Below are 16,602 nucleotides of genomic sequence, written 5' to 3'. Positions count from 1 at the left end.
GAAGCTCCTCAACACACTTCAACATCATTCCTTAGCACCAAGATGCCAAATTTGGCCACTCAAGCTCCACTTTTGTCCAAATGAGGCTCCTCAACTCACTTCAACTTAGTTCCTCTGCACCAAATGCCACAAGAGGGCAGAAAAGCACTACTTTTGTCCGAATGGAGATCCTCAACTCACGTCAACATAGTTTCTTGGCACCAAAATGCCACAATTGGGATAGCAAAACACTACTTTTGTCAAAATGAAGCTCCTCACGTCACTTCAACATATTTTCTTGGCACCAAGATGCCACAACAGGGTGCTACAGCACTACTCCTGTCACTGATTTTGCTTCGCATCGCAAAAACCACGTACCATTGCCAGATACTCAACTAATCGGAGCTATTTTTGTCTTCATCATTGTATTTTAGTTGTACCTGGCATTCAAAATGAACAGAACACTTAAGAAACACGTGTGCTATAATATTTAAAACAAAACAAAACAAAACAAAAAAACAACTAATTACAAGATCTAAACTGTGTTTTTAAGTCATTGATCCAGTTCTGTGTTCATGTGCGTTTACGCTGCTCGGTCGTCGGGCTCAGTCTGATTCGCAGTTAGGCAACGCAGTTAAATGTTACAGCTGGGCGTTGCAGGTCCGAAGGTCACTCTGGGAAGAAGGTCAGCACCTGCCCACATTTTCCGTATCCACGCTGCCACCGCTGCGATATAAAACAAGTCATAACACAGACTTTTAAAGCGTCATTATATTTGCATCAACCCGTCGAACCTTGTTTTTCTTTTTTTTTTTTTTTCATAGGTGAAGGATTACAGCCGTGATTTTTTTTTTTTTTTTCCCTTTTTACGTCCAAGTAACCTCCGTGAGAATCATTAACTTCCTTTCACACCGTTTATGCCAGATTGCGACGAGGACTGTTGTTGCAGGCGGTATCGAGGCCCCATAAACGCAGCGCTAATAATAATAATAATAAACGTGCCATGCAATGTCTGTGCGTGCGTGTGTGCGCGTCTGGGTTGCGTGTGTTTGCGTGTGGGTGTGTGCGGATTTGAAATACGGCGGCGCCTTAACTCATACGTTTACTAATTTGTTTTGTGAGCGGGCATCTGAAATGCTCTTTCTCATTGAAGTGAATGGATAGGCCATTCATCAACAAAAACTAATTGCAACGGGTTGTTTAGCACTCTCCACTATTGTACTTAATATAAAAATATACAGTTGTTACATCAATAAATAGAATGTAAGGAATTAAGCAGTTTGTGTGTTTGGATAATTCAATAGGCATTGTGTTGCCCCTTCTGGTATGTGCATTTTTTAAAATTGATTCATTTATTGTCCAGCAGGTTAACAGGACTTTTGTGTGATGTGTCAAATTTACAAGTTAGTAACAGCTTTACGATTACCGCAACATCGATGCTAAGCTTCATTAGCCCGTCTATGGAGCGCCGCATTGTGCGATAGCTTTAAGCTAGCAGACTTTCGTAAGACAAAGTTAAATGTGCTTGGACTAAGGAGCCAACATTCCACTTTGGAAAGCGCTTATTATACTTCTTAGCGACGCAGGTGCGCTGGAGCCTGTCCCCGTTGACCTTTGTCGAGAGGTGAAATTCACGACATCTAATTGTCTTTCGTTTCATGTTTACCTTTCGTATGAACTGCAGCTGGGAGTGGCAGCAAACCGCTTGAAGCCAGCGATGTTTGCTCGCTGCCAAATTGCTGCTTGTCGGCAGGTGTTGGGAAGAAGACTTTTCAAATGTAGTTAATTACACTTGCTATATATATATATATATATATATATATATATATATATATATATATATATATATATATATATATATATATATATATATATATATATATATATATATATATATATATACAGGTAATTCAAAGAATGAATTCATTGATGCTGTAGTCGTACACTCGGCTGAGTTCGGTGCAGAGAGCGCAGGTTCAATTCCCAGTCAGTGAGGGTACAAATGCGAAAGGTCATCAGGATCTGGACCCTGAGACTGAGCGTGGCGCACTTTGGCGTGTCGTCGGCCTTTCGCCCCGAGTCAGCTGGGGATAGAAAATGGATGATTGGATGCTTGGCGGAATTGACTAATTATCTAAGCAAATGAATTAAACATGAAATGTGTGAAATGAATAAGGAAATAATTCACTCATTTGTTGTCTTGTTTTATATTGAATGTGCATGCGCATTTGCCTCTGCATTGACGATTTACCTCATAAATGCAGAAAGAAACAATTGAAACACTTCAACCGATTTGAACGTAAGCGCAATGTTATCTAACCCGGTAAACAAAAGAGAGGTTAGGCGTAGGTTAGCGGCGCTGCAACACGGCATTCGCAGAAGCCTGATTGAGTCAGGATTTTACGACTTTTCTTTTGATTTGAACATCGAATTATTTTACCCCTTATTTCAAGACATAAAAGCAAATAATGCAAATTCATTAGTGCAATTTCAGAAATCATTTTTTTGGGGGGTGGAAAAAAAAAAAAGCGACATTATTGCAACCTGAGAGACAGAATTCTACTGAAGTAACGTACAGTAACCAAATATGTTGCACTTCTCACCTCTGCCGGTGGGCTGAGGAGCAAGGGTGTACTGCATTGACATCCACGAGGGGGCGCTCTATCGACAGTCCAGCACTGAAGACCACTGGCAAAAAGAAATATTGAATATAGAAAGTATATCCAACTAAAACATTCGCCTCTTTCAATTACAATACAAGTCACGATTGCCATAAAGCTATCACGCGCACAGATGTAGGCGTGTGCGTGTCTGGGCGTGCGCATGCGTGGGCCCGACCTTTGCACCCAGCGTGTGTGCGGCGGGCCTATAAGAGCACCGGGCCGGGCCGCCCTCCCCGCAGCAACGGGTGTCCCAGGTGCGGCGTCCCTCCTTCGGCTTTCGGGGCACGACCTCCTGCGGGTCTGCTGATAAGAACAAAAATCAAGCGTGGGAATAAGTGGCTTCGGCGCTCTTGTTCAGGTGAGCCTCATTGGAATCGCGGCGTGATGGACGGCATTGTGTTTTGATTTGTAGGAGCTTGAAAATGCATAATCGGAAGCGATGTTGGTTGCCTTTGAACTTTTTGAAATTGACAAGGAAAACCAGTCTGAGCGGCGTTTGCGAGCCCTGCAGTTGTGAATTGCGGCGGCGTGACAGGCACTTAACTGTGAAATGTTCGGTGCCGTGTGCGCTTTTTGTCGACATTCCAATTCCCAAAAAAAAAAGAAAAACAAATCAATTTTAAGGTCAGATCAACTGTAAGACAATGAAGAACACCATGACATTGTCATTTAACAAAACTGTGCTTTATTGTTGTGTTTGTAGTTTGCAGAAATTGAAAGTTTAAAGGACTGAGGACTAATGTGAATATAACAAATAATATAGGAAATATTAGATCGATGTTTTGGATTTTCACATGATACACGGATTGACTCGTCGCATTAATTCCGATTTGATTTTAAGAGCAGAAGTGCAGCACAGCGGCCGAGTGGTTGGCACGTCTGCCTCACGGTTCTGTGGGTTTGAATCCTAACTGTTCAAATGTGCAAAGACTGAGAACAATTTAGCACGGAATTGTGGAGATGTAGCTTAGGACTCTTTTTCCGGCATCTTTAAAAAGTAAAGAGGTCGGGTGTACAGTGTACTTGGTGGCACGAGTCCCCCTCCTCCACTATTTCACCCCCAAGCGCCCTCATTCCACACAGTGGCCATTCGGCAGAATTGCCACTTCCTCATTCATTTGAACCTGAACCCGTTACTCCCAGTAGAGCGTGCAATTGGCCATCAAACTATGCCCATGGCCTGAAAATATACATCGTCCCTGACCTGTGATGTGATTTGTGTTTTTTGGGCTAACTTGTCTTGCTATCTGGTGGTTCTGACACTACTTCCAAACCCGGAAGAATTGCAATCGTCCTTTATGATAACAACAATTGCTTTCAACACAACAGGGCTGAAGAAGTGTTCGATGTTCCAAGCATTTTGTTTGACACAACCTTTCCTTCTGCAGATACTGCCATGGGTCCCAGACCACAAGTGGGGACTCAGGGCTCCCCAGACTTCGGTATGTCATCCCCTACGAGACACTTTGAGACTCCATGTTGTTTCCTCGCAATCATTTTCTTACTGAATACCTCTCCTGCAGAAGACAACGATAAGGGCAGGCAGGACGGAGTCATGCTGCCGTCGTACTCCACCGTCAATCTGGTAAACGACGACGCAGTTGAAGAGGATCCGTGGGAATTGCCGGAGCTCAAGGACATGGGCGTCAAGTGGTCAGGTGAGATTGTTTGAACCGAGGAGGTTCCACTGTCCGGTTATGTTGAAATGACAGTTCATTCGTCTGATTTTCTCTTAGAAATTCAGCCCCCAAAGCCAGTTTCTCTGAGCCGTGTGAAATTTGGTGGGGAGGTCTGTTATGACTATTCCCACAAAAAAATTCTAAAGAACCCATGCCTTCAAATATGCAAGGAGCCTGCTATTTTGGTTTGAAGCAGCCATTATAAATCACTCTGGGGGGCACCACAGAGTTTTGGTCCAGGGCCCCTTACAATCTAAACGTTTTCACCCTGCAAAATTTGTCAAAAAGCGCTCAAAGCTCGTTTCATCGAAAACTCATGATGCAAAATGCGCATGAAGTTGGAGAAAAGACAAAACCTCTTGTGAGTGATGAAGACATTGATGACGACTAAATTGTCCCAAATGTTTACAAAAGTATGTGTGATGGGGTCATTAGGGACTCAAAATCACAGGCCGGGGGGCCAGATCTGGCCCTCGATCTCAATTTATGTGGCCTGAGAAAACTTGCCACAATTTCCTTGACATCCGTTTAAAACTAGCCATTCAAAAGATAATTGGCAAATGCAGGGGCAATAAAATATGATGGCCAATTATTAGAGATCACACACAGAACAAGTTGCGTAAAGGACAAGAAGTTACAAGCTAGACGCCTTGTTTGGAAATGAACACAATGCAGCTTAGTTTCTGGCAAACAGACTTCACTTTATGGCTTGCAAACGTTTTTTTGGTTTTTTTTTTTTCAATAGGGGCTTACAAATGTAACTTTAAGCAGCAATTAAACAGATGAGCTCAGGCTCTTCAAGATGAAGCCAAAGCGACAACAAAAAGCCTTTGGTGGTTTTATAACACCATCATTCACAGTGTTATTTTTGCACTTGTGTATGTCCTTCAGTTCCCCAAAGAATAGACAAAAGTATTCACGTTGCACTTTTGTTGTTCGTCTCCACCTGGTTTGATTGTTGTCGCGCCCCCAACATGGAGGCGCTGCGGAAAAATATGTTCTACTACAGCAGGCTGCTCGTGTTTAAAAACCCATTTGGCGGTCATGGACCCCACATGAAAGCCGCCAGTTTGTGCTTTTATCGTGTAGTTCTTATTACCTTCTTGTAAAAGGCGTTTTATGTCTGCTTGTGGTTTATCTAATGTTCTATTTTACCAATTGATTTATTGATGGGCAGCACTTGGGTTAATTCTGTTTTTTTTGGTTGTGCTTTATAACTTCAATTGGATGGAATTGTAACATGTTTATAATCAATAAAAAAAAATAACACATATTTGATGTTTATCAAAAGAAGATACAACATCGTAGGCCCCCCCAGCTGTTAGAAGTGCCTACAGATGCCAGATCCTCACGGTCGGCCGCCGCTGGCACCTTGAATTCTGACCCTGGCGGCGCTTTACATGTTTTCAGATCTGGACACTAAAGGGAAGATCATGCGAGTGGTGACGGGCATCGTCAAGCTGGCGTTGCTGCTGGGACTTCTCTACCTGTTCATCTGCTCTCTGGACGTCCTCAGCTCGGCCTTCCAGCTGGTCGGAGGTGAGACGGAACCTCCTCCTCCTCCAACGATTCTCGCCGTGTTGCTGAACGTCTGCTGAGTCGGGTGTTCGGCGGGGGTCATCTTTGACACTTTGTGCGTAGGCAAAGCTGCCGGAGACATCTTCAAGGAGAACGTGATCCTGTCCAACCCGATAGCCGGCCTGGTGATCGGGGTGCTGGTCACAGTGTTGGTGCAAAGCTCCAGCACCTCCTCGTCCATCGTGGTCAGCATGGTGTCCGCTGGATGTAAGAATCGTTTGACATCATTCATTAATTACAGAAACCACAGTGGACCTCTTAAAACTCAATTTGCCTTTGACATTTAAACACACACCCATTGGCCTAATTTTGCTGTGGTTATGAAAACAAGTCCATTCAGTTCATGGATTCTTACCCAATTGATTGGAAGCAGTTTTCAGTTTTTGCGGAGTTCTCCACATCGCGGTCCCTTAAAGATCATGTTGACAGATCTTTCAAGACCCAAAGAAGATTGTTTTGTGACAATATAACCACCAAACCTACGAAAATAGTAGACTTTCTACTCTAACCAGAAAAAAAAAACGTTTGTTCCTCGCTTTTTCAGTTGAACATGGGTTGGTTTCATCAAAACCACACGTTCCTGACACAAAGCAGGGAAAATGAGCTTTTTGTGAGAAGAATAGCGTCAAGCAAAACTGGGACTTCAACGCTAACATGTACATATTTTTTGCTTATGTGACACCTCGAACTATAAAACAACAAAAAACAAGATCAAGAAAGGACTTTGGAAGGCAAAATCATTTATGTGCAGATGCACAAATGAGAAACGTGACGCTCAGTCACCGTATGGCCGGAGTTGAACATCACGTTTTTTACATGGCATTCGCCATCTCACGATCACGACACACACTTTCTACCGCGACGCATACTCAGTTTATACCACACATATATACACAGTACTGTTAAGATGTCCGACTTAATTTCTCTCGGCTTGACAAGTCGAGATTCGTGATGTTCGACTCAGAAGTTGTGCTGATCTCAAATCCAAAGCGATGCCACGTCGCCATCTCCAGGGATCTGCTCGTCATTACAGCGGTTTACCAACTTGATTTTCACAGACGAGCTGGGCGAGACCCTCTTCCATGGCAGCCTGTTGAAAAACGTACTCGGCGAACATATTCTCCGGTGTCAGTGAACGGTTGGATTCCAGCTGATTGTCGTTGTTTATGACCGTATGGATCGGCAGCTGCTGTGTCAAAGACTAACAATGATTTAACGTTTCGCAAAACGTCCGCGGGGGGATCATCAGAGACTAAATCGTCTTCGGTGTTAAACATACCACTCAGATTTCAAAATGGTCTTTGAAGTGAAATATTAACTGCGGTTACGAAAACAACCCCATCAGGTGAATCGACTCTTTTCATTGCCTTTGTCAATTGTTTATGACCTGATTGCTAGACGGCCGTCAAGACTACAAATTGTCAAACTTGTGCGGAATTGTCTTTCATGTGTTCCGATCACTCACATCTATTTTCCTCATGCCTTGATGTTTTTTTTCCTTTTTCTATTTTTTGCAGTGCTGGAGGTTCGGTCCGCAGTGCCCATCATAATGGGCGCCAACATCGGCACGTCGGTCACCAACACCATCGTGGCCATGATGCAGGCGGGCAACCGCAACGAGTTCCGCAGGTAAACAACACGAATCCGCTCCGACGCTTTGTGGCGTTCGGCGCACGCGTTGAAGAACGCCACGGCGCGTCTCCTTGCGTCCAGGGCCTTCGCCGGCGCCACCGTGCACGACTTCTTCAACTGGCTCTCCGTGCTGATCCTGCTGCCCCTGGAGGTGGCCACGGGCGTCCTGGAAAAGCTCACCCACCTCATCATCCAGTCCTTCCACATCCAGTCGGGAGAGGACGCGCCCGACCTGCTCAAGATTATCACCGAACCGCTCACAGAATCCATTATCGAGGTACACAATGGACGGACAAGCTCGCAAATGAAAAAAGATTAGTCAAAGGAACTTAGCTTTAATTATATTTAATTATACCCTTTTGAGTGCTTAAGTATAATTACTGTTCTTCAATGCAACAGCTTTACTGTTTCATAATGAAGCCATTCGAAGAGCCATTTACATCATCAGTGGTTCCCAAACACTACTAAAGGAATCAAATACAAAAGCTGGAAGAGTTTGTCACGAATACTGAAATGCTCAGTTTTGATTGATTATGTTGAACTGGGTAAGACCTTTTGAGGGTATTTCCAAGTGGCAGCAAAATAGATCGACTACCTCTGACCTGAACTGAAAAATATTGTCTAAGAGCTTTGGCTTCTTTTTATTTCCTCAAAAAACAAAAAAAAAAAAAAAAAACCCCCCCCCCCATCTAAAATAATGAGGACGTCGAGTCCCTGTCAGTAATACTAAAGTCAATTTAAATGTAAAAAAAATAATAATAATAACTAGTAGTTTTTAACAAATAACAAATAGTTTTTGTTATTTTGGGGGAAAGTGCAACATGAACAGTTTTTTGTTTTTTGGTGGAAAAGTACAGCTTCAATAGTTTGTTCCTTGTGGGAAAGTGCAGCATCAATGGTTTGCCCTCTTTGCAGGAAATGCAAACGAGATACAACACGACTTGGATGCAAATTCAATTTGTGTCACCGCCGAAGGAAAGGAACTTGGTCGTAAACCGAGGACCCTGTTTACATGTGCTCTTACACCGCAATTAATTATTATACCAGACCGCCATACATGGCTGTCCTCTGATGTTCGTCTCACGCTTCTTTCTCTTTCTCAGCTGGATAAATCCGTCATCACCGGAATCGCCACGGGGCAGGAGGACGCCAGAAACAAGAGTCTGATCAAAATCTGGTGCAAGAAGAAGACCAACACGGTAAGAAAACTGCACAGTGGTATCTTGACTTAGGAATTTCCAAGATTGTAACTTGATACAATAAAAACATAAGCAATAAAGTGGTTTTACGAAGTGTAATAACTGCAATTGCGAGCTTGGTCACAGAACAAATTAAACGTGTCCGTCAAGGCAAATAACAACTGCAAGCATTTCCTGTTTTTTTTTTGTTTGGTTTTTCTTTATCTCTCAAAAGTGGAACGCGATGTAAAATTGGTTGGCGAAAATAATTTGTTCGGCTCTCCCCCTGGGTAAAATGAAGACGTTCTGGAACGCGACGGTGGATCACTGCCCCGTCGGCGCCGTCTGCTGGGAGGAAGGCGACCAAATGTGGACCGAGAAAAACACCACCTTGACGCACTACCTAGAGAAATGTAAGCCTCGCCTGCCTACCTTTTGCTCAAAACCCTCAGTCAAGAGCTTCCTGTGAAATATGAGACAATGACCTCCTCCCCCGCTTGGACAATGCCCACCTTTGATTGGTCCCGCTTGCTGACTCGGCAAATACCTTCTACCGACTCAATGAGGCTATTCATGCCAATCCGAGACAATTCGGTCTCCAGTTGAAAGTAACCGATCGGTTTAAAGTCGGATAACAGCACCCGAAAACCTGAATGGGAAGTAAACAAGTCCCAAAAGTCGTGTGTTCGTAGTGTTTCTACTCCTTACTTTGTCAAAATAGGCTTGTTACTTCTTCAACTTCCGCTGGTGACAACACAGCGTTAAAAAAAAAGAAAGAAAGGGAAAGTCAACCGTGGTTGAGAGCTTGTGATCAATTTGTGAATTGATCGATTGAGATCTTCGGGAGTCATAGGCGTTAAAAGAAAGTGTCCACACCGACGTGGAGTAATGTGAAACCAATCCCGAGGAGCAAGATCTTACCCACTCGTGCTATCATTCCAAAGAACTGTTCGATGTCCGCTCCTTAAGAATGATTGTTGTTGTTTTCTTTTTGAATTGTTGTTGCTTCTGGCGGTCAAATATTCCCTGTGTAACCTGAACAAACACATACAATATAAGTAAGGAGTATTTTATTTTCCTCTTCTCACTGTGATGCAAGCTAATAAAAGGGAGAAAATAGTTTCAGTTCTTCCACTGTGCCAAGAAATCAAAATGGGTTTTGTATATCAGTGAAGGTAAAAAAAAGAATTTGGACTTTCTACTTCTGCACTTAAGTACATTTCAGTCCGTTCTTTTTTTCCATGACTTAAGTACAAGAGTTGAATGAGCGTTGTGACTGTTCGTCACTTAAGTATTTGTTGGCAGGCTCCCACATCTTTGTCAACGCCAACCTGTCCGACCTGGCGGTGGGCCTGATTCTGCTGGGTATGTCGCTCTTCATCCTCTGCAGCTGCCTCATCCTCATCGTCAAGCTGCTCAACTCCATGCTGAAGGGCCAGGTGGCGATCGTCATCAAGAAGGTGCTCAACACAGGTAAAAGACAAACCAGCAGCAGCTTTGCGCCCGCGGGCCGGTTTGGTCTTGACTTTGAAAAACATTTTACAGCGCTGGAAAAACTGACCCAAGAAAAACACTCTCTTTCCTATTTTGACTCATTTTCATCTTCTGCAAATAGTGTTCCAAATGATAATATTTGTATTTGGAATTTGGGACAAAAATGTTGATTTTGCTCAAACACGAATGCATAAATATCAAAATCCGAGAAACTGATCGTTTGGCAGTGGTCTTTCCATTTTTTTCCCAGAGCTGTACGTATGTAGGGATGTCAACATTCCGCCTGCTCGATAGTCATCACATCGACTTTGGTGGTGATGCTTGATGAGCAAAGCAAGCAAAGCCATTCCTGAAGCTCAACACCTCACTTTCAGGCCTTCCTTGTCCTGACCTGTGCGATGAAGAAAGCCCGCGAACAAACCATGTCGTCACCCAACCCGCGTTTTACTTGCCACCTTTTTGTGATCTTTGCAGACTTCCCCTTCCCATTTGCCTGGGTTACCGGCTACATCGCGATCCTGGTGGGAGCCGGGATGACCTTCATCGTTCAGAGCAGCTCCGTCTTCACCTCGGCGATAACGCCTCTTGTCGGTGAGTTTAGTCGCGTTGCTATTTTATGCAACCGGTTTGAAGTCTGGTGGCACAGCGGGAGAGCGGTTAGCACATCCGCCTCACTCTTCCGAGGTTAGTTCCGGTGCACTCGCCTGACTTCGGCGAAGGCAGCGTGTGTTCAGTTCCCACTTGGTGACAGTGCGAATGTGCATTTGAAGGGTTGTTTTTCTATTTGTCCTCCGCCTCTCGCCCAAAGCCAGCTGAGGTATGCTCCAACTCACCCGCAAACCTAATGAGGCTGGATGGATGATTGGATGGTTTTTAAACCTTGGCTCCCTGTCAGATTCTTTTAAGAATGAAGAGAACATTTCCCATTCAGGAGGAGCAAGGTTGAATCGAGGGAACTGTACCGTTCTTGCTCGTTGAAGAGGCTTCACCTTTAATTTAACAGGCTTCTTCAGTTCTCAATTTTTAGGTGCGGAGTTTCCCTATTTATGCGCTGGTGAATGTGTCCCATGGGGGTGGTCAACAATACCGAAGTCGTCCACTCGCCTTGTGGCAAAACAGCTCGTTAAGACCACTCTTCCCATAGAATGAGGCAATCTTTGTGATCGCTACCATGACCCGGATGACGGCGACTCTAAACAGACATCCAATAGGCAATCGTTGCTCGCAAGCTTTCGGTTCGGAAAATTGTGGGCAGGGACAGAAACCAGCTTGACAAAGCAACCAATGTCTCAGTCAAGAGCAGAGAGAAAGCAACCTTTCCGTCAGGAAGAAGATACTGTCTGACAAGACAAAAACCCCTTTATTGTTTTTTCTTCTTAAAGGGACTTAAAATGCAGCAGCAGCATGAAACATTTAGGCAACACGAGCCCCTCGTATTCATCAATCTTCTTCCAGACGTCGGCCACTTGGCTAAGACATAATCTTTCCAGGGAGTCCTTGGTCTTTCCCACGGGTTGAGGATTTTAGTTGAGAGTGGGAACGTAGGCGAGTACGACCAGTAAATTGAGAACTTTCCTCACCAAGACAGACCGATCATCCTCTCGCATTGTACCTCTCCGTAGTGGTCAAAGAACTAAACGACCATACTGTTAGAACAAAATGGCAGTAAAGCATAAGTACCCCTAAATAGATATTCAGTAAAACATCGTTCTTGCAAGGAAGCTTATTGCACACAAAATTGAAAGGATATGAAAAAGTTTTTCAAAAGTCAACTCAGCCCATGTGTGTCACGAGGTATCGGTGTCATCAGCCTTGAGCGGGCCTATCCTCTCACTTTGGGTTCCAACATCGGAACAACCACCACGGCCATCCTTGCTGCTATGGCGAGCCCGGGAGAAACGCTGGCCAACTCACTTCAGGTACGAGAGAACAACAACTCCTGTCGTGTGTCTTCGTTTTGTTTACTATTCGGAGATCCGTCTGCTTTTCCTGGTAGATTGCGCTCTGCCATTTCTTCTTCAACATCATGGGCATCCTTTTGTGGTATCCGATCCCGTTCACACGGATACCCATCAGGCTGGCCAGGGGGCTGGGCAACCACACAGCGCAGTACCGCTGGTTCGCCGCCCTCTACCTCGTCTTGTGCTTCCTGGTGTTGCCCCTCGCCATATTCGGCCTGTCGGTGGCGGGCTGGCAAGTCCTGCTGGGCGTCGGGGTGCCAGTCATCGTGCTCGTCGTCTTCGTGATTCTGGTCAACCTCCTGCAGTCGCGCTGCCCTCGCCTCCTGCCCCGCTTCTTGCGCACCTGGAACTTCCTCCCGCGGCCGCTGCGCTCGCTGGCGCCCTGGGACAGCGTTGTGACGTCGTGCCTGGGCTTCTGCGGCCGCTACTGCTGCTGCATCTGCAAGTGCTGCAACTGCTGCCAGAAGGACGAAACGGCGCGCAAGAAGAGCCTCGAGTTGTACGACAACCGGGCCGTGATAATGAACAACGACCCGAAGGTCATCCAAGGAACTCATCTTTAATAGCACCGCCCGTGAAATGTGCACAATTATGAACAGTTATCTCTTGACGTTAATGATTCCCGCGACTGGACTATCTCCTCCACGCTGTAATCTCAGTGTTGGGCTGCTATGAACACTTTACACTGGACCCGGTGAATATTGGTCTATAAAACCTTTCTATCGCTATCTACACTCACATCAGGACTTTTTGTATTTTCTGTATGTATGAAAAAAACTGAAACTGAATGTTAAGGGTAAAATTTACATATTGGTTTTCCTTCAGTATTTAAGACAAAATCAGCGTGTGTGAATACAATAAATTCCCACTTTTTTAAATGAAGTTGTGCTTGTTTGCTTGCTGCAAAAAATGTACCGTTTATTTTATTATAATTTTTTTAAATGGGGTCCTTGCTTCAGACTACAGGTGTCCAAACTTTTTCCTGCAGGGGCCCCATACAGAAAAATGGAAGTATGCACAGAGCACTTTGACATTCCTCAAACTTTAATTCATTAAACATGATGAAACCAATTCATTAAGCAATTACAAATAGTTGTGTAAATATATGAGGTTTTTTTTGGAAAAACTGCAGCATCACAGCTCCCTGTTTAAGGTGAAACGCAAATAGTTTGGCATTTTTGTCAGGATTCTGGCCCTGTATCCCGCTTGAATAGATCCGCCCCTGCACTGAGCTGATCTCCACATTCCTCAAAACCGAAAACTAGCAATCTGTAGTAAAATGACAATCTTACAAGTCAAATCAGTGTTTACTTGAGGATCATTGTGATATGTTCACAAATCGGACTTTGACACGGAGCGGAACGTGTGGAAAATCAACGAGGCTTTATTAAGTGAAATGTTTTACATGTTTCTGTAGTTTCTCTGGATCTTTGCCTAGCTCGAAAAGTTCGACATAAAACCAGTGTCTTATTATTAGTAGTAGTTTTAGGGCCGTTTCACCCATGGGAGATGTTGCTAACCAACCCTTTTACCTTGGTACTTTTGTACCTTGGTGTAAGTGCTAAGGAAGAACCCGAAGATCACGGTGGATGAGCTCCAGAGATGCAGTAGGGCGATGGGAGACAGTTCTTGAAAGTCAACCGTCGCTGCATGAGCAGTGCCTGGTTTTCCACACACATACTGCTTCGAATCAAGGCCAAAAAGTTTTCTCTTGGTCTCCTCAGACCAGAGAATTTTATTTCTCATAGAGGCTCGCGTCGGCCCACTCCGCCATAAAGCCCCGACTGATGGAAGGCTGCAGACTAGTGACGGTTGACCCCCGAGAACTTTCTCCCTGCACCTCAGCCAGAGTAATCTTTGGGTTCTTCTTTATCACTCTGAACAAGGCTCAGTTTGGTCGTACGGCCAGCCCAAGGAAGAGCCAAGGTCGTCCCAAATGTCTTCCATTTAAGGATTAGGGAGGCCACTGTGCTCTTAGGAACCTCAAGTGCAGCAGAAAGTCTTTTATAATCTTGACCAGATCTGTACCGTGCCACAGCTCTGTCTCTGTTCTTCTCTGCCAGTTGCTTCGACCACTTGATTCTCATTTGTGATCTGTTGTTTCTTATACTGCTTAGGCAGGTGTATGTCTTTCCCCATTTAAGTTCAATCAATCAATCAATCAATCAATATATATATACGTGTGTGGTACAAATGGTGGTTAGTTTAATTTTCATACCCGATAAGCATCTACACACATGCACCCGCTCGAGTGTATTACACACGATTGATAACAGATTCATTGCTTTTCATATCTGATGTGCCTTTGAACGGACACTTTATAGAGTGTCATCAGGCGCCCTCTCAATCTTCACGGAATTATAATGTTTACTTACATTTATCCGATACTTTCAAGTAGACGTTTTTTGAGGAAGGCGTCTTAATTTTTTGCTGTTTTTATTTCGGGAAAATGCAGTCAAATCAAGTGGAATGCAATGTTCCTCCGAGTGAACGAGTCCAAGGTCACCACCTCGATGATCGCGTAAACGCCGTCTTTTATTGCTATCAGTTATTTGATCATATGATAGCAGCATGAGATACACCTGCGCAATCCAAACAATGACATAAAACAAATCATTGGAACAGTCCTGACACAACACTGAAAAACAATCAAAACCGGAAATAAATGGGAGCGTCAGTGTGCAAATAATTGCTTCAAGCAATTAGCATCATGACTGTATGAATTACTTTCAGATTTAGAACGTTTAATATTTGTTGTTTGTGACTGAAAGAAATATTGTTACCGCTACCTGAAGACTTATTAAGAGAATTTTGTTTGAAATTGTACCAAAAAAAAATTGAGGCGCTCAGGATTCCATTTGAACACCATTTATTATTAAGAAAAAAAAAGTTGAAAATGTTGAAAATTTTCGATGAACACCGATGAACGATAAAAGATCATTTTGGCACCCGGAATTTTGCATTCTCTCCAGCACAATGTTAAAATAAAGATCGGAAGAGGATAAGACTTTATTCAAAACCACATGAAGAATGTACAAGTCCAAGCAAGACTTGGCGGATTTGCAGGCTGCCCCGTGACGTTTCAAATTTAAAACGCAATAAAGTAGATCGTCTCATCAAATCATAAAGTGTAATCTCCCATCATGTTCACGTCGCAGGGATGGTATGCGAACAATAAAACCCGTCAGGATTCCCCTTTGGATGTCTCCTGGATCTTATGTAAGATGTTTTGACTGGCGTCTTGTTGCCAATAAAAGATGTATTCGATTTTCATGGGTTTTAACAGTAAACACGGGACGAGTACTGTGGCGGTTTTCAGTAAACTGTGGCGCGTCAGATTCAACGTTTTTTCAAACAAATACAACCCCAATTCCGATGAAGTCAAAACAGAATGCAATGATGGGACAGGCTCGTGTTTACCGCGGTGTTACCTCACCTTTTCTTTGAACAACATTCAACAAACGTTTGGGAACTGAGAATAACAAATGGCATAGGGTGCAAACATCGGGGAAGTTGCCATGAGAACTCCAGATAGGACACACCTACTTGCAGATGACAGATATGACACGGCACAGGCGGGTCAAAATCTATCAGCGTTATCACTCGCCGATACGATGGGCAGGTAAAAGAACGAGTGGACTATCCGTCTTGTTTTTCTTTGGAGGCTCTCGGGGGAATCTCGAAACAGGAACAGAGTGAAACGACATGAAAACGATCTTACACGTTCAGCCGCCGTGACCTGTGTTTGTGCGGTTTCCATTATACTTTGTTTTGTTTCATGTTACGTCTTGCTGTCTTGTGAGCCTCGTTCATTCCTCGTCTTGCTCGTGCGGTTTTCGGTCGCACCTTTTCTCGTCAGCCCTGTTCCGTGCGTCGACCAATCAGCTCCCTCCAGCCACTCGCGTCCCGTCCAGGAGTTCCTTGTTGTCTCGTCAATTTGTTTGGATTTAGTTCCCTGCTTTCGCTCAGTCCGTGTCGATGCATTATTGTCGTCAGATGTCATGTTTGTACTTTTGAATTGAAGTTTTTGGACTTTGTTGCTTCAGTTTTTGTCTTTTTAAAAAGAAATCTTTTTTTTTTCTTTGAGTAAATCCTGAACTCGGGTCTGCCTGGCAGCTTCTCTCCGGTTGGGTCCACCTTTTGCCTCAGCACCACAATAATCTGCAACTGTGACCCTAAACAATAAACATAAGGCGCACATGTCCTACAGAGTCAGATAATCAACATTTTCCCTTTTCTCTGAAAGGATTTGTCGTCCTTTCACTGATGTCAGACATGTGAAAGCAACACAGGTAACAGTTTGTCAGCCAGCTGATAGAAAGTCGCCTCATCGGAATCACACAGGCCGCCAACGCGACTGTTGACTGGCTCGTATTTTACTGGTCGCACAATTTACGGAAGCAATTGCAGAACTTTGTGTTGGGGGAGCGGAATAACT

At 44.1% G+C, this 16,602-nt stretch overlaps 1 protein-coding gene across 1 annotated transcript; it reads left to right on the top strand.

Moving 5' to 3' along the window:
- Window positions 1-2,869: 2,869 nt before the first annotated feature.
- On the top strand, window positions 2,870-13,046 carry slc34a2b (solute carrier family 34 member 2b). Its single transcript, XM_061780385.1, has 13 exons — window positions 2,870-3,000; window positions 4,031-4,084; window positions 4,166-4,300; window positions 5,732-5,860; window positions 5,963-6,106; window positions 7,417-7,528; window positions 7,613-7,808; window positions 8,635-8,730; window positions 9,011-9,122; window positions 10,015-10,182; window positions 10,678-10,794; window positions 11,998-12,122; window positions 12,200-13,046. The coding sequence occupies exons 2-13, from the start codon at window positions 4,039-4,041 to the stop codon at window positions 12,725-12,727; spliced, it is 1,908 nt and encodes a 635-aa protein (XP_061636369.1). The 5' UTR covers window positions 2,870-3,000; window positions 4,031-4,038; the 3' UTR covers window positions 12,728-13,046.
- The last annotated feature ends 3,556 nt before the right edge of the window (window positions 13,047-16,602 follow it).

The sequence above is a fragment of the Phyllopteryx taeniolatus genome, chromosome 7, assembly GCF_024500385.1.
Source record: "Phyllopteryx taeniolatus isolate TA_2022b chromosome 7, UOR_Ptae_1.2, whole genome shotgun sequence".
NCBI lineage: Eukaryota > Metazoa > Chordata > Actinopteri > Syngnathiformes > Syngnathidae > Phyllopteryx > Phyllopteryx taeniolatus.
Note: the sequence above shows the minus strand (reverse complement) of the source record. Positions and strands in the feature narration are given on the sequence as shown.